This window comes from Aythya marila (assembly GCF_965140915.1).
Source record: "Aythya marila genome assembly, chromosome: Z".
NCBI lineage: Eukaryota > Metazoa > Chordata > Aves > Anseriformes > Anatidae > Aythya > Aythya marila.
Window position 1 is genome coordinate 40,200,445 of NC_139080.1, and position 27,729 is coordinate 40,228,173.

At 38.4% G+C, this 27,729-nt stretch overlaps 1 protein-coding gene across 2 annotated transcripts in view; it reads right to left on the reverse strand.

Annotated features, from left to right (window-relative positions):
• Positions 1–496: 496 nt before the first annotated feature.
• The window catches only part of MAMDC2 (MAM domain containing 2), a 65,057-nt gene continuing 37,824 nt past the window's right edge, over positions 497–27,729 (reverse strand). The window contains exons 6-14 of one of the 2 annotated variants that reach the window (XM_082782492.1): positions 26,590–26,846; positions 23,054–23,147; positions 21,389–21,535; positions 19,818–20,083; positions 8,523–8,616; positions 6,863–7,015; positions 3,022–3,281; positions 1,804–1,888; positions 497–1,457 (exon numbers count right to left, since the gene is read on the reverse strand). In XM_082782492.1, coding sequence (XP_082638618.1) covers positions 1,396–1,457; positions 1,804–1,888; positions 3,022–3,281; positions 6,863–7,015; positions 8,523–8,616; positions 19,818–20,083; positions 21,389–21,535; positions 23,054–23,147; positions 26,590–26,846 — 1,418 coding nt within the window. In that variant the 3' untranslated portion in view covers positions 497–1,395. Of the gene's footprint in view, positions 1,458–1,803; positions 1,889–3,021; positions 3,282–6,862; positions 7,016–8,522; positions 8,617–19,817; positions 20,084–21,388; positions 21,536–23,053; positions 23,148–26,589; positions 26,847–27,729 lie in introns of those variants that run through there. The other variant, XM_082782493.1, reaches the window with a different exon arrangement.

The following is a 27,729-nucleotide window of genomic DNA, read 5'->3' on the forward strand; positions in this document are numbered from 1 at the left end:
CCCTCAGCACCCTTGGGTGGATCCCATCTGGCCCCATGGACTTGTGACACTGCATGTGGAGCAGTAGGACTCAAACTGTTTTCACCTGAATCATGGGTGATTTATCCTGCTCCCCATCCCAGACTTACAAGTCAGGAGGCTGAGTACCCTGAGGACAATGTGAAACCTGATCCAGCATGTCCCAGGTGCTGTTGATTCTTAGAGCCCATTAGAAATGCTGCATCCTTCATTCTCAAAGTATCAAAGGCTGTTCCTATTTTTCAGGGCTCACATCTTGCAGAAACTGCTTAAATGTTGTGGCTGCAAGCACCACCTGTATGAGTCGATACTGGTGCTTCCTTCTGCTTTCTGTCAGATGTCTTACATGAAGTGACCCATTTTCTTCATATTCAAAATAATGAATGCAGGCTGTTACATGAGGTTCAGTTGTTTTTCGTTTTACCAATAACTAAAGTCCAAAGCAGACAATTTTCAAAGTTATATTTTATTAGGAAGTTTTAATAGTTTCAAAACAAAACCTTAAACACAAACACATTAAAAAATCTTAAAAATTAACAAGTTGTGTGAATTCAGTATCTTATCAATATAATTGCAAGACATTTGTGGTTGGGTAACGTGTAAGTACATTCTCTGTGCGTGTACAAATAAATTTATTTAGAAAAGAAGATTTGTATGCCAGAAAACACATGGTTTCAAAGGGTTTTGTTTCATATAGCTCAAAATGGCAATAGATTACACTGAATTATACTGGAGTACTAAAGGTGAGCTTATTATTGGTAAGGATGACAAAGATATTTGTTATAGTAAAAGAATACAAAAACACAAAAAATTGCCTGCAAAGTGTTAGAGTTTCCCAGAGGGAATTGTCTCATTAATAATTGCACTTAACCTGTAGGATATTAGTAGTATCTAATACAATTTTCTTTATTATTTAAAAATATTTATGATTTCCTTAACAAAAATCCATTCTGTACCCAACGCAAAACATTCACTGAATGCAGATTTAAGATAACACAATATTGGGTTTTAATTGTGTACCTTTACTTTCCCCTTTTTACCTATATACCAGAAAGATTTACACACAAAAATAAAGCACTAAAATACTGTGTTGAACAATCTGTGCAAAATGAGAAGCCTTTATATAATAATTGATACCTCATGCAAAAGAGAAAAAAATAACAACAACAACAACAAAAAACAGTCTAAGAAGCCCTGAGTCAATAATTTCATTGCAAAGGCGAGGAACATGAGTGCTCTGAGTTCTTCCTATACATTGTTGTATATCCAAACAAGTCCAGTATTTACTTAAAACACATTTTAAAATAGGCAGTTCGTGCAGTTTCTCATGTAAAAACCTTCTATGCACTCCATTCCTTTCAGCAGACTGTATTGTATTTAATACTCAATTTCATTTAAGCTGTCGGGATAGCCTGATGAGAATTGAATTTCTTCCACTTCTAGAATTAAAAAAAAAAGGGGGGGGGGGGGAGGAGAGAGAGAAAAATACTGTAATTTCTTTCATTTTTATCACACATAAAAAGACATAACAGAGTATAATTATCTTGTTGGATGTAAATGGAACTGCCATACAGCTAAAAGTGCTGTAAGATTTTTACTAGTATGAATTCTGAAGGATGGTCTCACATCTTAGTAAAAACTAGAAATTCTGCACTAACACAGCAGCATGATATTAAAAGCAGATCATCCAGTGGGGATTCAAGGGACGACATATCACCTGTGTAAGTACAAAAAATACTATGTGACTTGCTAGATGTCTCCTAGGAAAAGTAAAGCTAAACTTACCTAAACAGGGTCCTGCTTGGAACAGAATATCATCAATAGCCATGTCACTTCTTATCGACACCCCACGGATTGCTTCAAAAATAATCTGTAAAGATAAGATATAGCTTTTCATGGATCCCATGCCTCAAAAGAAGGGCTGAAAAAGAAAACCAACCATGCAGTCTATTCAAGGATCTAGTGTGTCCTGAAAGCCTACTTCTTGGGGGAAAAAAAAAAAAAAAAAAAGTTTTATACTCCATCACTGGACTGATTCCATCACTGGACTGATTTATTTGGTCAGAGAATTTGGAGATATATTCTGATGAAGGGAACAGATTTGCTTTCACAATTTGATAAGACATAAGACAGTGTTATAGACCATTGATAAATTTACTCCAATGATTTAGTATGTCTGTCGTGCTTTTTGGCCTAAATAGTCAGGTGTTGCCCAAGTGAAGCAAGACTTGAGGAGAAAAAAAAATAAAGTTACAGTATTCTGTTGTGGTCTTACTGATGAAGCTAAACTTGCTTTTACTGAAAAAGTTTTTTTTGTTTGTTTGTTTTTTAATTACTTTCCAGGGTCATAAGGCAAAGTGAAAAAAATAAATACAAATACATCTTTGGTTAGTGATCATTGCAGTATTCTACCCAGTGCTGTTTCAGTCAATAGCAGTTTAGCTTTCTCTTTGACAGAAACAGACGCAGACTTTGGCTCTGGCAATACTGAGATTCCCACACTGTTGAAATCAAAGGCAGAGCTCTAAATTTGCATCGTTCCTTGCATTTGGTGCCACCTCAGAAAGATCAGCCTGCAAGACAAAGGTTTTTTTATCACAGCTTATTGATAATATCAAAATTAGACAAGGCTTTAGACGGCAGAAGGAAAAAAATGCACAAGTGGCCTAAATAAAAACTACTGCTACTGGCAAGAAGTATGAGAAAATGGCATTTAAGTAATTTAAAAAATAATAATTTTGAATTAATGAATTCATGAACTATGCTCATGAAGTGGTCTAGATGATCTCTGAAGGTCCGTTCCAACTGAACTATTCTATTCTGTTCTGTTCTAATCTATTCTATCCCATTCCATTCCATTTGTAATAAATTATGCATTACTTCAGCTTGTTCAGATGTCCATTTAGTGCTGTCTGTGTTTTTTTTATGCAACCCAGAACTTAGCTTCTAGCACATATGCAGCTTAATCACCACTTTTACTGCATTGCGTTTGTTTTTTCTTACCTGGTAGGTTCTATCACTTTCATATTCTATTAGTGCCCTTAGCCATGAGATACTTTGTTCCCCTGTCCTTCTCCACAAAGGAATCTCTTCATCATCACCTTCTTTTTTTAGATAAACACTTAATAATCCAGTCCCAGCTCCATACATGTGGTAGAAAAATGTCAGGCACTGTTTTCCAGAGACCCCTCTTAGTGATCTTGAAATTAGGTATGCTCTCTGTCCATAGACCATGTCGGATGCCTCTATGTACATGTAGTATCCTTAAAAAGACATAAAATTATTAGCAAAGTAAAATACATTCTCTCAATCTGTTCATTATGCTCAACATACTCACCATATACAAAGCTATGACTGAAACCCTTGACAAGGAATATTTCCTTGTAAGTGACATATTTGGGTTTTTATGTTTGTAAATTGCAGTATTAGTGATACTATAATAGCTGTGTATTGTAGTTATTGTAAGTTTGTGAATGCTAATATAGGAACACAGAAACAAAAAAAAAGCTATGTACATGTATATCTGATGAAATACATAATAGAAAACAATGCAAAGTAAGAAAAAAGAATTACATTTATTCTTAAATCAGGAATGCACTCTGACAGTGGTCTATTTGCAGATCTGGAAGGATAGTTGCACATACATCTGAGGGTACAGCTTAGGCTATGTTTAGAGCCAATGCTATTAACAAAGCAAATGAACTAAAGTGCCTCTTTTAAATCACATATGACATCATTGATATTTCTGTTCTGTGACATAAGTGAGGAAAACTAGATTATCTAGAATCCATCAATGAACGAGAGATTGTCATGAACTCAGATCTGTGGGAAAATCAGTCATTAAGTGGTGGCGGAAAAATTATTCCCCCCACCTCCCTGAGATCCATCATTTAGAGATTTCCAACTGGAGTAAGCTCAATCAGAAGACTGAGAAACACCCCCACATCCCATCTGCTGCATGTGTCAGCTGTTTTGCGCTGTTTTGCAGCAGGTGGTGGATCCAGATTTTGCTGCAGCCCCTGATACAGTACCATTACTCCCTATTTGTCATGTTGGAGTGGGAAAGCTGCCCTTCTGCCACTGTGAGTACAGGAGGTGGGATGGTCCCCAAGAGGGTGAGGGGATTTCTGGGGATCAGTGAGGCAGCAGACAGACTGAGAGTGGCCAGAGCAGCTGGTAGATGTGTCTCTCAGGATACTCAAAGCCCTATTACCTAAACAAACACATGCTGAAGTCATCCTCTCTAGCCAGGATTGCAGTTTGGCGGTCTGCAGCACTAAAGAGAAAGGGTGATAAGGATGATTATCTACAGCTGCAGATCTGTAAAGGAAAGATCATTTGGTGCAGTCTGTTGGAGAATTCCTGAGGCTGTTTATTCCAAATCTAGTGCAAGTGACTGCAAGAATTTTGTTATTCACTATGCTTAAAAGTTACTTCAGTTAGACATCAAAACCTGCAGCTTACACTGCAGCATAAAGTAACTTGCCTTTAGTTTTTAGGCCTGAATCATATTATAAATGTATTGGAAAGACTAGATTATCTCTTGATTTTGTGAATTCAAACCCACATTACTTCTCAACACACTTTGCTGCAAACAGATGTGTGTTACCAGGAATAAACGTTTACATTGCTGTAAACATATTTTCCTGTCACAGGCCAGGCTTAAAGGATTCTCTTGCTTCACCAGAAACACAAACTGTCAGTCTCAGATCTCAGATTACTTAGCAAAGTACATAAACTGAAAATGGATCTGAAGTCAGAAACACATGCTAAAATCCCATTCTTTTTCATTGGCAAGAAACTCTTTAAGTCTTTCTATGAGTAGAGGGATATTGTCCTTGGAAACATGAGAATCAAAAAACTGAGTATTTGAAAGAGAAAAAATGGTATTATCTCAGGAATGTTCATAGGGAAAAAAAAAAAAAAAAAGGAAAAAAAAAAAGCAGCAAATGAACCTGAATGTTGAATCTTATGACAGATTTGAGCCTAGTTTCTTACCAAAATAACCTGCATTTTTAATATGATGTACTCCTTTTAGATTTTATTATGGAGAAGAGTCTGGCAGATAGTATAGAGCTAGCCTACAGACGCCTCTCCAACATTGTTACCCACATTTCAAAAAAACCCTCCCAAATAAACTTTAAAAAACATTAGGAAAAATCCTCGCCTATTTTAAGGCTGGTTGATGCAGAAAAACTGGACAATAAGGGTAGCGAAGACTTAGAGACAATTTGTCATCTAGTTAACTACCTAAATATAAGTTTTTCAGATATTACATTTACACCTCTTCTCTGCTTCTAAATAGAAAATGGACAAGAATTTAAATTATCCCTTTTGAAAATCATTCCACAGCACAAAGGTATCATTACTGGGAAAATGTTCTTGATTTGTACATAGACTGATTTTTTTATTTGCATAACTTATCTGATAGAGCTGGTCAGAATTTGCTCAGGTTTGTAAGAAATGCTTCTTGTTTTTTATTTCAGAACATGTAAGAGGAATTTCAAGCTTTAAAACTCCCTTATCTCTGAAGGCTATTCATATTTCTACCTAGAATCTGCACCTTTTAGAACCAACAGTGGAAGAATGTAATTTCTTTGCAGCCTGGTATTTTGTTCCTAAATGAAACATTTCAATCTGTATTCTCAATTTCATGTGCAGGATTTTGGCTGTACAGTCCCACAAACCACAGATTTGTCTCTGCAATTAATCTCCATGCCCTGGTCTGGATGCAAATATTCCATAAATTTTACTAGGGAATAGGAAGGGACTTTTTGCTGAATGTGCACAAAGCCATGCTTTTAGATAAAGTGATCAGAAACAGGGCAAAACATGTATTTCCTTAGCTAGAAGAAAATCCTTTTCCATAATATGTAGCTTGTAATAATAATGTAGTTTACACTCAATCACAGTTGATATACAATAATAGTGAATAATAATAATAGTTTTTGGTGAGACTTTTAAACAGGTCAACTGCTTTAATGACCCAGATAAAAATTTTAGCAGACCGCATTAGATTGCTACAGTATGTATGCTAGCTTGTCTGCAACGATCTTGTTGAATGGCTTGTTGAATGAATACTGTCCCTTGTGAATAAGGGCAAATCTAAAGGCAGCAAAAATAATTTTAAACCCATGTAAGCATTTAAAGTTCACAACCCTTAGGGCAGTTTCATTTGTTATACTGGCATCAGTGGAATTGATGTGGAGGTCTTCTGCAGGAACCCAAGTGCCCAACACAGTAATTCATTTCCAAAAGTCAGCAGGTACTATGGTTGGGAGAGTCGGGGGTGGGGGGGAATTTGGATGCAGTTTTGTGTGAACTCACTCATGATAATGGGGGCCCTACTCTCCTACATCATTCAAAGAATAAAATGGCATAAGTGTGGTGATGGAACAGATTTTCAAGATAAAAGCTCTGCAGGACTGCTTTTGTATTACCCATGTTTTGTTCTAAGTTCAAATAGGAAGTTGTTTATGTGGAAGAGATGAGCTCCCACCCAACTGTTTGCATTTTTGTTTTAGGGAATATTTGCAGAATCTAAGGGTTTGGGAGAGGGCTTTTTTGTAGGACCCAGGGAGTCACCCTGTCCTTTTTCTCCCAAGGGAAAGGGCTACTCTGAGATGTGAAGTTTGGATTCTTCACTTGGGCTGCAGATAATTCTGATTAAACATCACATTCTCAAAATATTGGTGGTTCCCTAAGAAACTTACTTACTTCGTTTGGTTAATAATTGTTCTGAACAGAAGAGTAAAAAATGTTTCTGTGTTCCAGGTTATCATGTCAAAGTATTTTGATTAACTCTAATATCTGTTCTGAAAGTTCAATATGAAGCTTAACTCACCTACCCCAGTAGTGTGGTCTCCTTTTGGTCCAGTGTAAGAGGTGGGAGTTGGGCCCCTTCTCCTGTGCCAAATTCCACGACCTCTCTTCTTCTGGGTAAACATACACTCATCTTTTTCAAACGTACACTTTCCAGGAGAGGGTGGCAATAGATCTATAATGAGATGTCATTGTTTAAAACTGTAAATATATTAGATAGACATATAGAGAGATTACACAAACAATACATTGCATCTGTTCACCTGCTGAGATCATTTACATCTGCCTAGCAATACTTAGGGCTGTCACAAGCCTGTAAAAATTAGCTTAAAACTGAAGTACAAGATTTTGTTTCATTTTCTTCACAGCTTTGGGCAAATCTGTGCCTTAGTCTAGCTCACTAACATCTATTAACATTCTTTAAAACATCTTGTATAGTTTATTGTAGCTCTGACTCTGTAAAGGGCTCTACCAGCCTTGTCTTCTTCACTACTGTAGCACCCAAGGCAGTTTAACGAGCCCCAGCTCGTGTAACATGCATATTAATAGATATGCCTTGGCATCTGATTCCACTGTCATATACAACAGACTGCTACAATTTTAGCTTGTACTACAGGAGTTGCCACCATAAAATGTGTTCCCCTTTTGAAAAGGAGGAAGCCTTTGAGCATCTCTCACTCAGGAGCTGAGTTTTTGCTGCCATCAGTGACAACAGTCACTGTATAATTATAAAAAAGTCAAAGTCATAGCCCTAGTATGACTATAAATTCAAATACCAGTTCTTCACCCTTCATCCATTTACAAACCCCTTAGGAACTACAAAGAGGCAAAATCAGCAACTTCTGGAAATACTTTAGAAAAATAGCATGTTGCTTTATATGTGTGACTTCTCTCTCTCTGTTCAGTAATGGCTAGCTGCCTGAATGCACGAAATCCAGTCTGAAGAGGTCATAAAATACTTATTATTACATGGCAATATAAATGGCATGGTAAATCTGCCTCATCACCATTTCAAAGGCATGGTTTTGTTCCAAAAAATAATGGGATTATAGATCGTGCCTGTCTTATGAGAATGGCTTCCAAATTAAGATACAATCGTTGCATTGTCAAACCTCCAAAAGCCCCAGAAGAGAGAGTTTGGGTGAGTTCAGCGAGGTTAGCCTGTGCATGTCAGAGTGTAAAGTCTCAGAAACACTGAATTCCTCCCACTATGGAAGTTAGGCTTGTCTTATCTGTGTACATTTCAGAGCTGCAGCTCAGATGAGGGACTGTATCTTGGCTTCACACAACTGTGCTTCTGGACAAAAAGAACAATGCTGTGTTTTGAAAATGTTGCTTTTGAGTCTATCCCCAGTCTCCTAAAGCCACTTTACTGTCAGTCTGACTTCTTTTATAAATGGGTGTGCCCCAAAAGTAAAGAGCCCTGATACACAACTGCACTGAAGTCAGTGAAGTTAATTAGGAGTTAGCCGGTACCCCTGTGAACAAAACCTGGTTCTCACTCTATGTAAAATACTCCAAAAATAGGATTAATGCAATACATATTGAAAAAAGAAAAGACACCCCAGTGGAATGAAGTCAGCTACTGGAAATGCTTGGAAAATGAAGGTATAAGATGTGCCCTTATTGAAAAGGGAACAGGGGGGTAGCAGCTGCTGAACAACAAATACACATGGTCTTACCAGCAGACTGGCAGCTTCCCAGACTCAGAGTTATATCATCCAGTGCCACAAGTCCACAGTCCCAGAAGCTTTTGCACCAACTCACAAAGACAACCTGCAATATATGAAGGAAGTTTCATGTATCTCCAAAAAAAGCTGGCATTGCTAAGGGCCTGAAATTTTAGATTTTTCCCACTATGCTACTGATTTAACATCTACAATACAGAAATGATGAACTAACTTTGATTCAGCACATACTAATACTGCCAATGACTGGCATTTAAATCCAGTGGGTTTAGATGTTTTCATTAAATAGAAAGTGTTTTCTCATTTTTATAGGCAAATGATGTATCTGTATGTAGCTGCCATTTTACTAGGAGAGTGCATTTTTAGTGCATGTCAAAGGATCATAGAATCATAGAATCATAGAATATCCTGAGTTGGAAGGGACCCTTAAGGATCATCAAGTCCAACTCTTCACACCACACAGGTCTACCCAAAAGTTCAGACCATGTGACTAAGTGCACAGTCCAATCTCTTCTTAAATTCAGACAGGCTCGGTGCAGTGACCACTTCCCTGGGGAGCCTGTTCCAGTGTGCAACCACCCTCTCTGTGAAGAACGCCCTCCTGACGTCAAGCCTAAATTTCCCCTGCCTCAGCTTAACCCCGTTCCCGCGGGTCCTGTCACTGGTGTTAATGGAGAAAAGGTCTCCTGCCTCTCGACACCCCCTTACGAGGAAGTTGTAGACTGTGATGAGGTCTCCCCTCAGCCTCCTCTTCTCCAGGCTGAACAGGCCCAGTGACCTCAGCCGTTCTTCGTACGTCTTCCCCTCCAGGCCTTTCACCATCTTCGTAGCCCTCCTTTGGACACTTTCCAACAGTTTCATGTCCTTTTTATACTGTGGTGCCCAGAACTGCACACAGTACTCGAGGTGAGGCCGCACCAGCACAGAGTAGGGTGGGACAATCACCTCCCTTGACCTACTAGCGATGCCGTGCTTGATGCACCCCAGGACACGGTTGGCCCTCCTGGCTGCCAGGGCACACTGCTGGCTCATATTCAACTTGCAGTCTACCACGACCCCCAGATCCCTCTCTGCAGGGCTGCCCTCCAGCATCTCATCGCCCAGTCTGTACGTGCAGCCAGGGTTTCCCCGTCCCAGGTGCAGGACCCGGCACTTGCTCTTATTGAACTTCATGCGGTTGGTGATCGCCCAGCTCTCCAACCTATCCAGGTCCCTCTGCAAGGCCTTTCCACCCTCATTCGAGTCCACAACTCCTCCAAGTTTGGTGTCATCAGCAAACTTGCTCAAAATACCCTCTATTCCTACATCCAGATCGTTTATAAAAATATTGAAAAGTACCGGCCCTAAAATGGAGCCTTGAGGGACCCCAGTGGTGACCGCCCGCCAGCCTGACGCAGCCCCATTTACCATAACCCTTTGGGCCCTGCCCGTTAGCCAATTGCTCACCCATCGTATGATGTTTTTATTTAGCTGTATGGTGGACATTTTGTCCAGTAGGATCCTATGGGAAACCGCGTCAAAAGCCTTGCTGAAGTCCAAAAAAATCACATCAGCTGGTTTCCCTTGGTCCACCATACGGGTGATCTTATCATAAAAGGAAATCAGGTTAGTTAGGCAGGACCTACCCTTCACAAACCCATGCTGGCTGGGACCAATGACTGCTTTGTCCCCCAGGTGCGCCTCAATGAGTCCGAGAACCATCTTCTCCATGATTTTACCAGGCACTGACGTGAGACTGACAGGCCTGTAATTGCTAGGGTCTTCTTTCTGACCCTTCTTGAAAATCGGCACAACATTTGCCAGCTTCTAAAGGATTTTTTTAATTTAATTTTATATTTTTTTACCTCCCCAATGAAACATCATTAAAAGTTAAGCATCCTCAGCCAACCCATCCTTACAACCAGGAAGTTTTATCTATGAAAACATAAATTTCATGGAGTAGTGCAGCGTGATGGCCAACAGGAATGGCCCAGGCAAAGTGCAAGCAAAGAACAACAAGGCAAAGGTGAAACTACTGATTCTTCAGAATTGACACAAGGCCACAATGTCATAAGGCAGGAGACTGAAAATGCTAAGCATCATTCACAGTGTTTATCTAGCTTTTAAGAACATTAAGAACAGATCCCAAGATGTTTTATTTGACTACACATTAATTCTGCCATGGAAAATCCAAGTCACTCCCAGAATGGCAAAATAAAATACAAAGAAACCACTGAAACTGTAAGATTCCTAGCTGCTGTTCTCCCAAGGTTGACACAGAACTGTTCAAATTACACAAGACGCAATAAGGTCTCTTTTGTGAAAATACGGCTGACAGTTTTCTCTGCCTAACTACTGCAAACAACTGTCAATCCATTCAGGTTATGACCATAATTTGTGTGGAGCTTTTGAAAACAATTCTTTTGTGATGAGGTCTGAGCTAGTGACTAGTGACAGGTAAATGTCACTTCTAAAATTTAATATTTTGGAACAACTGTAAATATCTTGGGTACATATTTGAGGTTGAATGCTGATTGACAGTTTCATGCTGATAGAAAAAGATTTTTAAGAGTACTTAATGCATTATCTGTTATATCCTCTATTACCAGTGTAAGTAACATCTTCAATGTAGTCATCATACAGTAATTTTCTAGACTGTTTTGCTTAGTTATATTTATTTATCTATCTGCTTATAAAACAGCCTTTTAAGAATGCCCTTTTAAGACTGCCCAGCATGGAGCACTTTTCAAAGCCATTTTACATTCCAATCATCCAAACCATTCATTCCAAACCATTTTACATACCAATCCTGGTAGCAGGGATTATCAATCTTGCAAAATGTTAGAGGTATGGACTTGTCAGTTGCCTCTTCATAGCACACAGAGGTGCTCAGTGTATAGTAGCCTAAGAGTGGTCTTAGATGTTTTTTCTGTAGAGCTGCTCTCTCAGTCGTAAGGTTTAACAGGGCAAAAATTTTTTCCTAATTTGTAAGGCCATTCTCAAGAAACAGATGCACTTTTTTAAAAAAGTGGTAGCATTTCTTTGAATAAAGAATACAATAAATACTGACGTTGAGTGGACGTCATTCACTGTATTTTTAATAAATGCATTCTGGTGAACATTTGTAATAAACTAAAGACATATTACAGTTCTAAAACCAAGAATATTCAGAAAACCACACATGCAAGGGTGAGGTCAGTTCTCGTTTGCGAAACAACATTTCCGCACTGTGGAATCATGTTCTAAGCAATGTTTTCCAATTGACATCACTGGGACCAGAATCAAGTTCTTTATTCTTAAATTGCAATAATTTGTTCCATACAAGGTATGCAACTACCCATTGGATCCTGCAGAAAGCGCACCATTTTAAAAGCATCACAACCATATAAGATGGTCTGACAAAGGCCACTGAACAAGTATGCTTTGTACAAAGGATCGACCTGTTTCTGTGACATTTGTAAACTCGTTCAGTCTTGTCATCTGCAGCTTTAGCATTACTGATTCTCTGCCTGCTTTTTGTGGTACTGGGTGACATATTGCCATGAGCAGACTTTATAATTGCACAGGGTGCGGGAGGCGGTGCTCGAGTATGCAGAATTTCCAATATGAGCTATAGCATTATATACTATAATTGTTCATTTTCCTCTTGGCTTATTTTGTTATGTTCTTGATTTATTTTTAAGCAATGGGGTAGAAGATATTTTTCTTCACAGGTCATCTATTCACTCTTCTTTTGTCCTGAATGTCCCATTTTTTGTCTTAAATGACTATTTTGGGGTACTTGAACTTTACCTACCAAAATTCCATCAGTTTGGATTGCACTCAGCCAGTCTTTTTAACCCTATGTCAGAACTCAATCCTTCCTACATTCTCAACAGCCCTAGTGTCTCATGGTGCTTTACATTTGCTCTTGTTTTGAATGAAAATATTTCCTGGGTCAATTGTTCCAAAAGAAATTTTTATGAAGTTATCTCATGCCTTGGAGAAGAAAACAGCAGGATCTTTGTTCTCAGCTCACACTTTTTTTCACAAACCATGCCAAACGAACAATATGCTAATTGTTTCAAACTAGGTAACAAATCTTTCTGGACTAGCATGCTATCTTGGAGGCTAAATTAAAAACATTGTCAAATGCAGGCAGTTCTACTGAGACTGCCTGAATACTGAAAAATAAATGTATTTTTCTCTCATGTCTCTTATTCAACAAACAGATATTTAATGCCAGGGCATTAGTCTCCTTCCATATCATTACCCTGATTTCTGGAGGCTGATTTGTTTATTTTCCAGTGCTTAATCAATGTTCCTGACCTGCAGCCTCAAAAATAACAATGAGCAGGTCTTATCATTTATCCAAGATTATATATACCAGTAATGAGTAGCACCAAATGAGAACTGGTAGATTTCACTTCTCCTATGAGCTGCTTTTGGGTTGTGGCTCAGACATCAAGTCAAGTGGAATGGACTTCTCATCCTTACCTCTGCATCTCTACTAGTTGATGTGAGTTGAAGGTATGCATATGAAGTGTGTATCAGTGTGCATCTGCTTTTGAAGGAGAGAGGAGTAGGACATAAGGAGTACAGAGAGAGGAATAGGGAAGTTTGTAAACAGCAGCTTGAGGGTATTTGGATTGAAAACAGAAAACAGGAGAAAAGGATAGAAGATGTCCCTACATCCCTATGGGTCCAGTGCATTTTCTTTCCTGCTTGTCTATCCCAGAAAGTATAGCTGTTGCTCAATTAAAGAGCAGGAACATCTAATAATAATAATAATTAAAAAAAAAAAAAAAAAAAGAAAGAAAGAAAAAAGAAAGAAATAGGGACAACAGCCAAATCTGGTGTCTGAACAGCAGGCTATGCCTCTGCAGCAAATTAGTTTACCCGATTTTATCCTACTGAGTATTATGTTTAATCTATGCACTGTATATCTGCCTAGACTCAAAACTCATTCTGGCAGTTAGATACATATTTAAGACAAACTTTTTTGAAAACCTTTCCTGTCCAAGGCCAAATGGGTTACAGAAACAAACAATGAAAGAGAAACATACTAAGAGAACAAGGTGATGCCACAGGCTTCAATATTTATCGTAGTTATTGCTACATGTATATTCAATGGATTGCATTGCCTAGTAGAGAATACTGCCTGCATGGTGATGTATACAGGACACTGATATCATGCACTGTCCTCCAGATCCTTCCTAGATTTCCAGTAATGTCCTATTATTGCTCTATTTCAATGAAATTGGTTCCTTGGCTCTTTCTGTTAGAGGCAAAGGTTCTTGCTTTTAGGATGAAGAGTCTTTTCTGATGGCGTGGCACAGTAATATCACAATATTAATTACCCAGAACAAAAATAGAAAAGAAAAAAAAAAAAGAATATCAATTAAGTAACAAACTTAATTGTGTCCCTACACATGCAACGTATTCCCTTGCTTAATGCAACGTATTCCCTTGCTTAGCTACTGTGAAGTTGCAGGCCACTGAGGAAGAACTTTCTAATATTTTCTGAGTAAGTTTTACAGTTCTTTCCAATATATCATTTCCATAACTGTATATCAAACACCACAGACAGCGGGGTACACATTTTGTAAGTATTAATGCTACTGTTTACAGACCCTAATATTGTTATTTCCAGTGACTGTTCTTTAAGACGTTTCTTGTTTTAGACATCACAGAAGGTATGTCTAAAACAAGAGAAGGTGACAGAGAAGGGTCAAAATATAAAATGCAGCTGATTCAAACAAAATAATCAACCGTTATTTGACACAAGTGAGAGATTTTAAGAGGAGCAGGTGAGGACTAGGATGTCAGCCCTCCTTCACCTGGTACCTAGCTGGAAAACTGTATCCTCCCATACTGTTGACTTGGCTATGGTGATACAGGTTTTTATGGTATTCAAGACAACATTAGTCATTTACCAGTGACTTCTGTGGACAAGTAGGAGGCATGCTTTTATCAGTAGTAAAAATAAATCTCAGAATTAATTAATTTAATTACTACAGATTTTAAAAGACTACTCATTTCACTGAGCATTTTCACAGGGAAAAAGTGAGAACAAGGTCCAAAAACACTCATGTCAAGCCCAAGGATGGTGGAGAGTGGGTTGATAATGGATGTTTAGGGAAAACAGTACAAGAAACAAATCAACCATAAAGGAATTTGTCTCCTACTGTAACATGTTCACCTCCTAGAGATCTGAAGAATTTGCTGAACTGGAGGTCACACATATACCACTGTGTTTACTGGTCACTGCAATGTCTATTTTCCATGAATTTGCCCAATCCCTTCTGAAATGCATGTATACTATTAGCCTCTATAGCATCCTGTGGCAAGAGACTTCATTGTCTAGCTGTTCCTGAAAAAGTCCTTCCTTTTGTTTGTTTAAAAAAATAAATAAATATTGAAGTGTAACACTCAGTCAATTTCACTTTCTCACAACTGTAACTAAAATTAGTTATTGGAAAGGGGTGAAAACAAACAGATGAACTCATAGAAAGAGGATGAGAAAAAAAAAAAGACATTAAAGAAAAACACACTAAAGAGGAGGAAAAATAGAAAGAATAAAACCCCAGGAAATGCTGCCACAACTGGTCTGAGGAAAGTAAGGTAGATGGGTTATGATGCCAGCTACCCTCTTGAGGATTTCTATCTTAACTCTTTGGGTGGTATTCAGACACTACAGTGGCATCATACAAATCTGTATGAATGGAGGATAAACAACATGAGATTTTTGCTTTGTAAAATCAGGGGATGAGAATGGTGAATCAATCCAACAGAAATAAACAGAACTGATGTGAGCAGACCAAACTGCACTCAAATCTTTATTTTAATCTAGGCATTAGAGATTTATTCTGTAGTTTCATGGAAGCAAAATCTTTCCATGGTTGCTTATGCACACAAGCACACACACACACAATATTAAAAATAAAATTCATGCTCTATGGTGCACGTGAGCATCTCCAAGCTACACATGGCATAAGCAAATTGGTCTTTCAGTTAGCACTGACCTTTCCCTGCCAGGTATTAACCTGGAAGATTAGATTCAGTTCATTCAGTGAGATGGAAAGAATCTACATATTTCAGAGTCAGATTTTTATACTGCACTTCAAGATATTTATACAATAAGACATGGAGGGTTTCATTTATTTTAATAAATGATAGGAAAATCTTATTTTATATTAATTGTCTCACATTTATTTGCTGGGTATAGAGAGTATAAAAATACTTTTTATGCAAAGGACTATAGCTGTATAAACAGAGTGTCTCAAATGCAAAGGGAAAAATTGGAATTTAAATTTCCTGCCTTTTCACTAGCTTCATATAAAACATATATTTGCATTATTTACATATATACATATGCAAACATATATGTATAATTATATAAAAGTATATATAAATATAAATGTTTATGACTTACTTAGTTGGATCATACCCACCTAACCTTTTCAATGTGGTATTTTGAAAGTGTAAAATAAAAGCCTGTTGGCCAGCTTCAAATTTCCTGCTCAAAGAACTCAAGCCAAAACTCTGTGCCAGACTGAAGTTAGCTAATTCCAAAAGAACTTGCAAAAACTATTACATGAACCAAAGGGTGAAAGTCTGAGACTTTTTACTAGCCTGACACTCACACACAAAAAAAAATATATATCAAAATTAAAACTTATCAGATGGATTTTAAAGTATTGTTTTCAAAGCTCTGAGTGTAATATTCATAGTGAGAAGAATGATGAAAGACATACATATTCAGGTATTTTAGAAAAATTGTCTTCTGGCTGCAAAATCTTTATGACCTCCAGGACTCTCCAGCCAAAGGAACATAACGTCTGCCTCGCTGACCTAGCGGACCATTAAGGAGCAGCCAGGAGACTGTTTACTCTTTCCACAGACACTGAGCCAACCTACAAGTCACCAGTAACCAAGAACTTGATCAGCCAAACTACTGTGCACGCCTACAGCTTCATATCATTTACATCCAGATGTGATGCACCTCAGAAAACAATGTGATAGTCACATCAGCCTCCCAGAGAAAAAGTTGTAGCTCCACCTTATTTTAGGAACACCTCGCTCCATTAAAAGACTGCATTTTCACTTGTTTATAACATTGCCAAGTTGCAATTATTTTAGCTCAGACTTTCCATTCTGGGTGCTTGCTTTAAGCTTGTTTTGGAAGATTTAAGCCAAAACAGTTCCATCGTTTCCAAGAACAGGGCTAGGAAAAAAGGCATTATTTTGCCCCTATTTTAAAAATTCTTTGAAAAGCTTGGTCACTCTGAGACTGGAGTAAGACAATGAGATGTTTCTGGGTTTGGTCTTTGTACCAGAATTGTGCTTTTTGTCAATTCATTACTTTTAGAAAACCTAAAATTTGTAAGAACTTGTACAGGCAGGGACAGTGGAGAGTGGGACATGGACAGGATCTGAGGGACCGACTGGAGCTGCGGAGCCAGAAGTAAAATGGGGAATATGAGTGGGGTGTTGCTGCCTACAGGGCAGGACAGAAAAGACAAAGATGCCCCCACAAGGCACCAAGAGACACGAGTACAGGTTAGAGGAGACAAGACAAGAGATACCAAGTTTCACTGAGCAGATAAGGGTCTTGGATTCACAATCTCTCCCCCCAGAACCTGCAGTGTAATCCCTGAGCTGCTGTCTCACACCACTCCTTACAGTCAGGCAAATGCACTTCCACCAGCTGCCTACACTGAAGATGGCAAATGACTATCCCTTGACAGCTATTTCATTAGGTCCTTGGCAGATATCCTTACAGATAACTAAGTGAATGCTTATATAATGCCACAGCATGCTCCTTCACAGAAAGATATGGGGCTGTTAGAGTGGGCCCAGAGGAGGGCCACAAAGTTGATCAGAAGGCTGGAGCACCTCTCCTGTGAAGAAAGGCTGAGAGAGCTGGGGATGCTCAGCCTGAAGAAGAGCAGACTCCAGGGAGACCTCATTGCAGCTGTTCACTACTTAAAGGGGGCTTATAAAAAAAAGGAAGGTAACTTCTTCCTCAGGCAGATAAATAATAGGACAAAGGGGAATGGTTTTAAACTAAAAGAGGGGAGATTTTGATTAGAGGTTAGGAGGAAACTTTTCACTCAAAAGTTGGTTAGGCACTGGAGCAGGTTACCCAGAGAAGTAGGGGGTGCCCCATCCCTGGAGGTGTTCAAAGCCAAGCTGGGGCTTTGAGGAACCTGGTCCGGTGGGAAGTGTCCCTGCCCATGGCAGGGGACTTGGAACTGGATGAATTTAAGGTCCCTTCCTACCCAAGCCATTCTGTGATTCTATGAAACCACTGAAGGTTTTTGAGAATTGTCAGATGCCAACTTAACCCCCTTCTGCAGAGCATGGGGTTCGTAAAGCCCCTCCAGCAGACCTTTAGGCTCAGAAGCAGAGAGTATATTCCTTTGACTTCTTCTCTCCTGTACCACTCTCCCCATCTATTACTGCCCACAGGCAGGCTAGTGGCTACAGACATGAAAGCTGAATTTCAAGAAAAGTTTTACAAGCTTTCCATCCTAGGCAAGCTTCTTTGCAAGTTTTTTAGATACACTAATTTCTAGGAAAACATAAAAATAGTTCTTCATAAATCCACACTGAAAGAAATTTTCCATGCAAATGTCAGATACTAAAAAAAAAACCTGCCACCTCCGCGGCTATAAACCATTTGTAAGCAGTTATGTTGAGCTGTCATCACTACTCACACAGTGTTACACTGCTCAAGCTACTGAGCCTTTTTAGAAGTAATAAAAATATATGGAAACAGGAGATGGCAAAAGTATATTATAAACTCACCTTTTTGACCAGTATCGTTTCATGTTTTAAGGAAAAGAAAAATGTATTTTTCTGCAAATATTTTGGGTTGATACTAAGAGAGTTTTCTATTGCTCACTTTCTTGGCAGTAATAAAATTCAGAAATCACTTCTTTCTGTATGAGTTGAAAGGGCATTAGAAATGAATTTAAGTTTTATGTGTAAAAAATATAGACATAAGAATTTTTTATTATTATTTAACAGATGTCTAGAGAAAACTACCCAACAATTAGGATTGAAACTTTCAGTGTAAACTTCCTTTTTAACACATTCTAGCAAGTTTTCTTTTTTACAGGGCATTTACTTCCAGACAAAAAGTTGTTTGTTTGTTTGTTTGTTTTTCCCAAGGAGTTAAACTAAGTAATTCCTGTCGTTTCAAAAATTACTTTATTGTGAGGAAAAATGCTTAAGATTCTTATCTATAATTTAGAAATACTTTTATTTGAAGAGGTACTAATCACAGAATGGGCAGGGTTGGAAAGGACCTCTGAAAATCACCTAGTCCAAACCCCCTGCTGAGCAGGATCACCTGGAGCACATCGCATAGGATGACATCCATGTGGGTTTTGAATATCTCCAGTGAAGGAGACTCCACAACCTCTCTGGGCAACCTGTTCCAGTGCTCTGTCACCCTCACAGTAAAGAAGTGCCCCCTCATATTGAGCCAGAACTTCCTGTGCTTCAAGCAGATAATAATAATAATAATAATAACAACAACAACAACAATAATAATAATAAAGCTGTATTTATCTCAGTGTTCTCAGGTAGTGATCTATCTGGTCCTCTTCTGATGACTCAAAGATAGTAAAAAAACATTACAGATATTGGGATAACTGCCAAAGTAGCTCCTATGCAAATTTGAGCAAGTCACCTGAGAAAAGCAAGTCTTTGTAAGAAGAGTGGAGATGTGGAAAAATAGTAGTTTGAAGACTTATTCAGGAGCTGATATAAAATATATCATTATTAACTTGGTGAGCTATTAAAATGACCTCTCCAACCAGACTCTGCCAATGTTTCAAGTCTACTGCTCTAAATTAGACTGACTTCTGTTTTTATATGTTAACCTAGTAGCTTACTGTAGGACCAACTCCCCATTTTGACCAGAACTTTGACTGTCACTGAATTTTTTAAATAATTACAATCTGAAATTCACTAAGGTAATTGGAATCGCACAGGAAATAAACACAGAAGTATATAAACATAGCACTGAGAAACCAACATACAACCAGCTGTTGTTCCATGTCCTCCAATGAAGTCTCTGAATACTGTGCCTGTGCTCCAGGGCACCGCCCTGTGCCCCATGCAAAGCTGCTTTACTGGGGCTCACTTGGGAGCTAGACTGCAAAGAAGGCACCTACCTGCTCTACTGCCCAGGGACCTTTATTTCACTTTGGAGGTATGATTCACAGGATTATTCACTGGATAAGAGAGCTCCCTGAAAGGAAGAGGCAAGGAAAACCTCCATCTGTAACTCTGCAGATGTGAAGAGCTGGCTCTTACCTTGCAAGGCATAGGCTTTTTGAAGGAGATTTCAGCTTGAGTCCAAACTCCCTTTGGAGAGTCCAGCACAGACCAGATTTTCTCTTGAACCACGTGATTCTCCTCAAAAATATAAACAGTGAGGGTGCCGCTCATTTTGAAAAAACCATACAAGGCATAATAAAAACGTAGGCAAAACTGCAGGTTTCCTGGCAGGGTTGGGCCGTACAGACGTCCAATGTACCCAGGCTGTGATGTAAACTTCGTGTTTGCCAGCAAGTAATAACCTGCAAGACATTGCAGTTATTGAGTATTTCTAATAGACAATTAGCACAGCTTATTTGCTATTAAAGCAGCTTCCATTACTGCAGCAGACTTTGGTTGTAAAAGCAAATCCTACTGGCAGGAAACAGATACTGAAAGGAAGTAAGATTTTTTTTTCTAAAAACATCCCTGTTATTTCATATTAAACTGGCACACAGCTAAGTTACTAGAAATAAGTACTTTTCAAATACACGTGGAAATATCCTCTGGCCTGCTGGATCCTTCACTATTTCAAAGGTACTGCTCTGAGAACAAAGAATGAAGAATGGGGCACCAAGCACATTATTCCCTGCAACGAGTATGAAAGAGATCAGGCTTTAGCACACACGATTAATAACCACAAATACTCTACATAAGGGGATGTGTGAGAAGCACTACATCAGTGCAAAAGACATTTTCAGAGCTTATTAGCAGGCCTTTTACTATGTGGTTTCACTACGCAAAATTTGACAGTTTTCCCTTAAAATGCCAACAGTCCTATGCCTGGAAGAGTTAGGAGCCCCAGCTCTCCTCTATATGAAAAGCAATTCATTGAGCCACTATCATATTTGCTTGCATGTTTTTGTGGAGTGTAATAATAATAATAATAATAATAATAATAACAATAATGTGTACAAACAAATGATGCACAATGCAATTGCTCACCACACGCTAACCGATGCCCAGCCTAATCCTGAGCAGTCCAGCCCTCCCACCGCAGCTAGCCACCCCTATATATTGTTTAGTGTGATGTCAGATGGTATGGAATACCCCTTTGGCCAGTTTGGGTCAGCTGCTCTGGGTCTGTCCCCTCCCAGCTCTTGCTGCACCCCCAGCCTGCCCGTTGGCAAGACAGAGTGAGAAGCTGAAACGTCCTTGGCTTGGTGTAAGCACTGCTCCGCAACAATTAAAACAGCATGTTATCAGCAGTTATCTTCTCATCCTAATCCAAAACAGAGCACCCTACCAGCTACTAGGAGGAAAATTAACTCTGTCCTAACTGAAACCAGGACATGGAGTCATGTCCTTAGTGACTGCAGATCAGTGCCGCCTGGTGACACTATTTATGTCCCTGTGTGGCCATTCCACATGTGACACTGCCCCTGCACATGCAGGTACAGTCTGAGTCCCAGCTAGGGATCAGCAGCCTGCCCTGATTTCTCACTGCAGGGTTTTATAGTGAGGCAATCTAACCAGCATGACAATGATGTTATTTAACTGAGTAAAAATTTATGCAACAGGTTAAGCTTTATGCAGATTGGTTCTTCTAGGGAAAAAATTTGATTTACCGAACCCAGTAGTGTGATCTCCGACTCTATACACATTACGCTTCACTTTCACTCTGCTCCATCCTGGGCCATCCTTGTGATCCTGGTAAAAATTACACAGATCTTCTTCAAAATTGCAGCTTGCCTCTGCAGGATTGAAGGATATTCCTAAAAGATAAATGCATATGTTCTGTTAGGAAAAGTGCAGTATGACAAGTACAGGCATTTGAAGCACAAGTGTGCCAAAGTATACTCTGTTTCATATTTCTTTGCATTACAGAAGACAAGAACATATAAAGATGTTACACATACATGATGCAAAGTCACACTAACATCAAGCTATCATTTTTCTATCACAAGTGGATGTTATTTTCTTATATTGCTACTGGAGGGGGAAAAAAATCTTCCCTCTCTGACCCTATAAAAAACAAATAAGCTACAAACTTTAAAAGAAGATTCCTCCTTCAGGACATAATGCATGAAGACATTGAAGTAATTCTTTTGATCCTTCTCCTTCACTCAGAATATATTTGGACTAAATGAGTGTGTGTGTGTGTGGCTGTCATATTTTCATTTCAGTTTCCAAGGGGATAGCTTTCTAGTATAAGAATTCAGTATTTTTTAAAAAACAGCACCTCTCAAAAGCCTTTTGCAGTAATGGATTATGTGTGTGCATATACATACCCTGAGTCTGTAAGTCAAATAGCTTTTGTGTACCGCCTTATGGCTATAGACTCATTTTAGCACTGCAACAAGGAAAACTGCATCATTTATAGCACAGTTTATTAAAAGTTTATCTAACCTTCAATCCTACTGACAGCTCTCTCCTGACCTGTGGTGAAAGGGTGTTTTTTAAGTAAAATATCTTGACTTTAAAAACTTCATCAGTCACTTGCTGCAGACACTGTGTGAAGGAAGAGACACAACCCAAAGTGACCATGTGATTTTTGGCTAGGCCAGGAGTCAGCATCAGTTTACAACAGCACAAATGACCCTTGTGCACAGAGGCTAAGCAGGATTTTCATGCAAGGACAGGGATAGAGGCTTCAGGACAAGAAAAATTTTGAGAAATGCCTCTTTTTAAATTTTCTCTTTTGTCCTCAAATAAGCCAGATCTATGCACTGGTATTTTTCTCTGCCTACAGAGAAATAAGTGGCAGGTATTGTCTCTATCTGAGACAAATAATACCACCTGGAACAATGGAGACAGGAAGGCAAGGCTCCTGCTTTGGTTCTCAAGAACACCTCAGGACATGTGGCATGGTGGAAGATATTCCCTACATTGGCAAATGTGGAAAGCCCAGGACATCTGCTTCCTCATACCTTGGGAAATCCCTCTCTCTTTCTGGTGCAGGTCTGCATATGGTAATTTGTTTTAGCACTGGGGAGATGCAATTGGAGCATTCAGTCCAGCACAGTGGATGCAGATCCCTGAGGCAAGGTAACTGGAAAGGAAGCACTAGGGATTGGTTTCTAGATCAACTGATCAAGTGAATGGCCTTAGTCTTTATCTGCCTTACACTGCTATTTTGTCACTAGTAGGACAAGAAGCCCAATGGTGTTGCTCAGCTAAGAAGGCAGCATCTTCACATCACTACAAAATATTGCACATACTGACACAGGCAGGTCAAAGGGACAGAGCAAAGGGAGAAAATAAGGATGGTAAATAGCAATAAGAACTCATACCTGTCTGATTGCTGCAGTAAGACGGAGAGAAGGAAATGTCATCAAGGGCAACATAACCTCCCTTGGCACTATTGAAAGCAACTTCAAATACTACCTGGAAATAATAATCATTTGTTATTCATTTACCATCTACACAACAATAATTTTGTTACACACCTTCTTATTACAGAATTCTGACCAGATCTCCCAGACAGACTTCATGTACCTCAGATAGCATTACAGGTGTTGGGACAAATTGAATTGTATCACTGATTCATGATATAAGTCCAAGTCTGACCCTTGAACCAGATCTTTGTCCATTTAAGGTCAAGGAAAAATCAAGGAGAACAGAGCTTTTCTGCTGCTTTATGAACCATCAATTTTAAAGATGCAGTCAGGCTCCTCCAATTATACCATACCAAGATAATACTCAGGGTTATCACCTTTTATTGGCCATAACTCCAATGCTGCCTCATTATGACTGTATCTAGCATCTATCTTAATCAAGAGCTAGAACAAAACTGCATGGATTATCCTGCATGAATTGTTGTTGTCACGTTAACTTTTCACTAAACATCCTCAGACATTGAAACCCATGCCTTGGAATCAGCAGGAAAGGAAGTTTTCCTTTTCAAAAAATCAGTTAAGAACCAGAAAAGCTATCCCTGTATTTTGTTTACGAGAAAATCAAACACTGTGTGTACTTTGCCACTCCCAAAGGAAATTATTTCCTCTAGTAAGTGGAGGACAGTCCATAACTCTTCAGGAAGTGTGCTAAAAATTATCTGAAGTATCAAAGCACTGAGATACAGGAAAACTTTGAGAAAAAGCCTGAATCACAAGACAACCCCAGGGACAAAACAAGGATATATGGACAAATGCTTCCAGATTGAGATCTTCTCTAGTGATAGCAATGTCTGTGATGTGTTGCCTACAGATGGGAGCCAAACTAGAAGAGCTGTGTAAGAAACCTGAAACATTTCCTTGAGCCAGATGAAAAAAGAGAAGGATCCTCATGAAGCAACTGAAAAAATTATATGCAAAGTTTAATCTTATTTCTGTAAAATTATATCTAAAATAATGAGAATGATGGATTACATAAAAATTCCTGGAACAGAATAAACACACAGTTTTCCCACTATCTTGTTTTGAGCAGAGGTCACCTACAGAACAACTGTTTATGATGACAAGCTTCCACTTCTTCTGTCACACTGCATTCCCAATGGTTTCTTTTCTTCCACATATTTGTCTAATCAGCTTTTGAACAGGTCACAGGAATGGTATCTATAGTATGTTGTGGCATTGATTTCTACAGTTTAGATATGCTACGTATGAAAAATCTCCCTTTTGGTTTATTTTTGAAACTAATCCGAATTATGAGAAACAGTGAACAGTCAAACTTTCCTGTGTCATGATTTTTATAAATTTCTAACATATTCTACTTTAGTCATGTTTTTTGGAGGCTAAGAACTCTTACTTTATTAATGTAAATTGATTATCCCCATCTCCCTCTTGTAATTTTGAGGATATTCATTGCTAACTGAAAGGACTGGAGTTGTGAATTCTCCTGAAGGCAGGGATACCATGAGCATTCATTCATTTAGTGGTATGACATCCCATGGTTTGCTGTATATTCCTGTTAAACAATTTCCAGCATTCCAGGTGGCCAGTAAGAACTGAGGTAATGTTTTCATAAAACTAACCACAGTAACTCCAAGGTCTAAGTGATCATTAACCAATTTACGGCCAGTGATGCTGTAGTGGCCACAAAATAGTGGAGTCAGGTATGTGAGAGGAGGCAGGGAGAGAGGAAGGCAAGTAGCAGGGCCAGGCCCTGGGCTTCAGCAGAGCAGATTTTGGCTCATTCAGGTACTGATAGGTGGGATGCCATGGGAGGCAGGGAGGCAGCTCTGAAGGGCAAATGAGCCCAGGAAAGCTGCTCTGCCTTTTTTTGTTTGTTTGTTTGTTTGTTTGTTTTTTTACATACACATGCACTGACACATTAAGATTCTAAAGGAAGACTGCAGTGTGGGAATTCCTTCACAGGACACACATGCAAAAGATGCATTCGTTTTTTCTGCTGTGGTTAAGTATTCATACACTTCCTCTATTTCACCTTGATTGGACCGCCAGAGACTTAAACATATCTTCAAATTCCAATGTTGCTAAAGGCTTTGTAATTAATGTCACTGATGCAGAATGACATTCCCACACATTCTTTTCTACCCGCCAGATCATGTGGTCTCTTCTGTTTTTCCCATTTGCACACAACTCCTGTTTTTTGTGGAATGTTTTTTATTTTTTTAATTTTCTAACTCTCTTCACTTCATTGTTTAATCATTCCAATTTTCTGACCCTTTTAATCTTTTCTGACCTTTTTTTTTTTTTTTTAATAACTTGTACTTAGTTTCAAATATAGTGTTTTAAAATTATGACCATGATATCAGCAAATGTTATACATCTTCTGTTCCTATTGTCCTGGGTTGACGTGTACTTTGCTATCAGATCTCATCTGGTTTCCCTTACCATTTGAAGTCTGACAGTTTCAACAGATGACTTGGTCACTGACATTACTGTGTATGAACCAAGTATGTAACATTTAATGAAAATTAGTTTTACTCCTAATATTTTCTGAAAATCTGTAGGTTTACACTGAATGGTGAATAAACTATGTAGAGTTAACGCAAATACATTTAAATCTGGTTTCTCTGTAATCTTAGTATTATATATCTATATATCTATAGCATATACAGATATAGGAATATCTGTGCTATATATATAGATACATATGTATAATGTGTATAATATGTATATATATTATTTGTAAGTACATATATGCATATATAGCCCACTGTTTATTCCAAACATCTTAGATATTTATATATGTATATATACTATATATAATATGTATACACACACATACAAACTGTTTATTCCAGTCTTCTAAGGTATTTGTTTTTCAGTAAACATTAGGGAATAAAAAAATCTACTTTTTTCTGTAATTTGGTCGTTAACTATAGCTACCATAGAGAGATAGCTTTCACATCTAAGGGCTGCTGTACTATTTAGACCCAAGTTTGGACTCCGTCTCATAAAAGCAAAAACAGATTATATAAGACAGATATTTAGAACATTTTTTAAAGTTTTTCTTCTACGGCGTGAGGCATGCATAATTTTATTATAGTCAGCATCTTAAAAAATGAATTATCAATTCACAGAAATATGGGACTGAAAGGGCAATGACATTAGTTGCTAGGAACAAAAAGATTTCACGTTAGTAGGACTCTACAACCTCCCATGACAGTCGCTTCAAGCAATTCACCACCTGACTTCATCTTTACTGAAAAACAAAAAGCAGCATGAAAAGTGATTTTTCCTTGACCTTTATACAGTGGACAAAGGAAACAACAAAGGAAGAGACAGATCAGGAGCATCATTATTAACATCTTTCAGATACTGGAAGGCCACTGGAATGTTCCCAACTTGGCCTGAGTCAGCAGTGATGTCTGATGAAACCTGTAATTCATAGCTGGACTGGATAGGAATGATTGTTTTACCTCCATTGGGTACGGTGCGCTAAAGTCAACCTCCGCTAACTCCCAGCCTGCAGACAAGGCACTGTCTGTTTTCCAGATCTCTTCATAAAAGCCATTCGTATCTCTCAAGTAAAGGGTAAAAACAATGCTGCTCTCCTGCTTAAGTTGATAATAAAACGATAAGCAACCAGACATTGGGGCTGTGGTCTTTGGTGAGATTAGCTGCGCCACTTCCTGAAAATGTTTGACATAAACAGAGTCCACATACATGTAGTGACCTAAAAGTGTAAAAGAAACGTGGCATGAGGACACCCTTTAATGGACACCACTTAAAACAAGTTGCAAGAGGTGGGCAGGGACAAGTTATGTATTTCTGTGACTTGGAAAACAAGTAGTTCAAATAATTCTTTTCTCCTTTCCTTCTACGTACAGCCCAAAGTTGTTCAGCTGATACCACAGGCAAAACAGCTCATCTCTTTCTTAAGTCTTTAATCAAAACCTTTACAACAAAGAAAGTAATAAACTCTCTGAATTTTGAGATTCATACATAAATGGATAAAAAATGTTACAACTGAGCAAATTCTCTGCCCCTCAACAGCTTGGTATGGGGTTTAGTTTATCCAAGTGTTGAGGTAAACTAAGTAAATGAACAAGAATATGAACTATGTGTTTCCTCACATATTTTATACAGCACATCATTTATTTAATGTAACAAATGAGTTGGAAAACATCTTGTAATTCTGTACATTTCACTACCTGTATAAAGCTGTTTGATCTACCTAAAATTTGGTTTCTAAATCTTTTATATTTACTGTATAGATTGTTGTGTTTTCTTTTTTGTTTGTTTGTTTGTTTGTTTGTTTTTTCTCAAAATCCCTAAAAATACTTTTAAGAGAGATTCATTAACAGAAACACGCAATACAGATGGGTAAAAACCCTTCCCCTGAACAGCCAATATGATGTACTAGGCAGGATTTTCAAAGGGAAGAGACTGTGATTTTGGGAGAGCTATCTTGATGTAAGGATATGTGCATGTTCATGAATAAGCTGTGCATCTGTAGTTTTTCCTTTTCTACTGTCAAGAATACAGGATCAAACAGTGCCTGTTGATCAATGGAAAAATGGTTCTTCACAAGAAGAAAACTCATAGGAGAGTGAAAT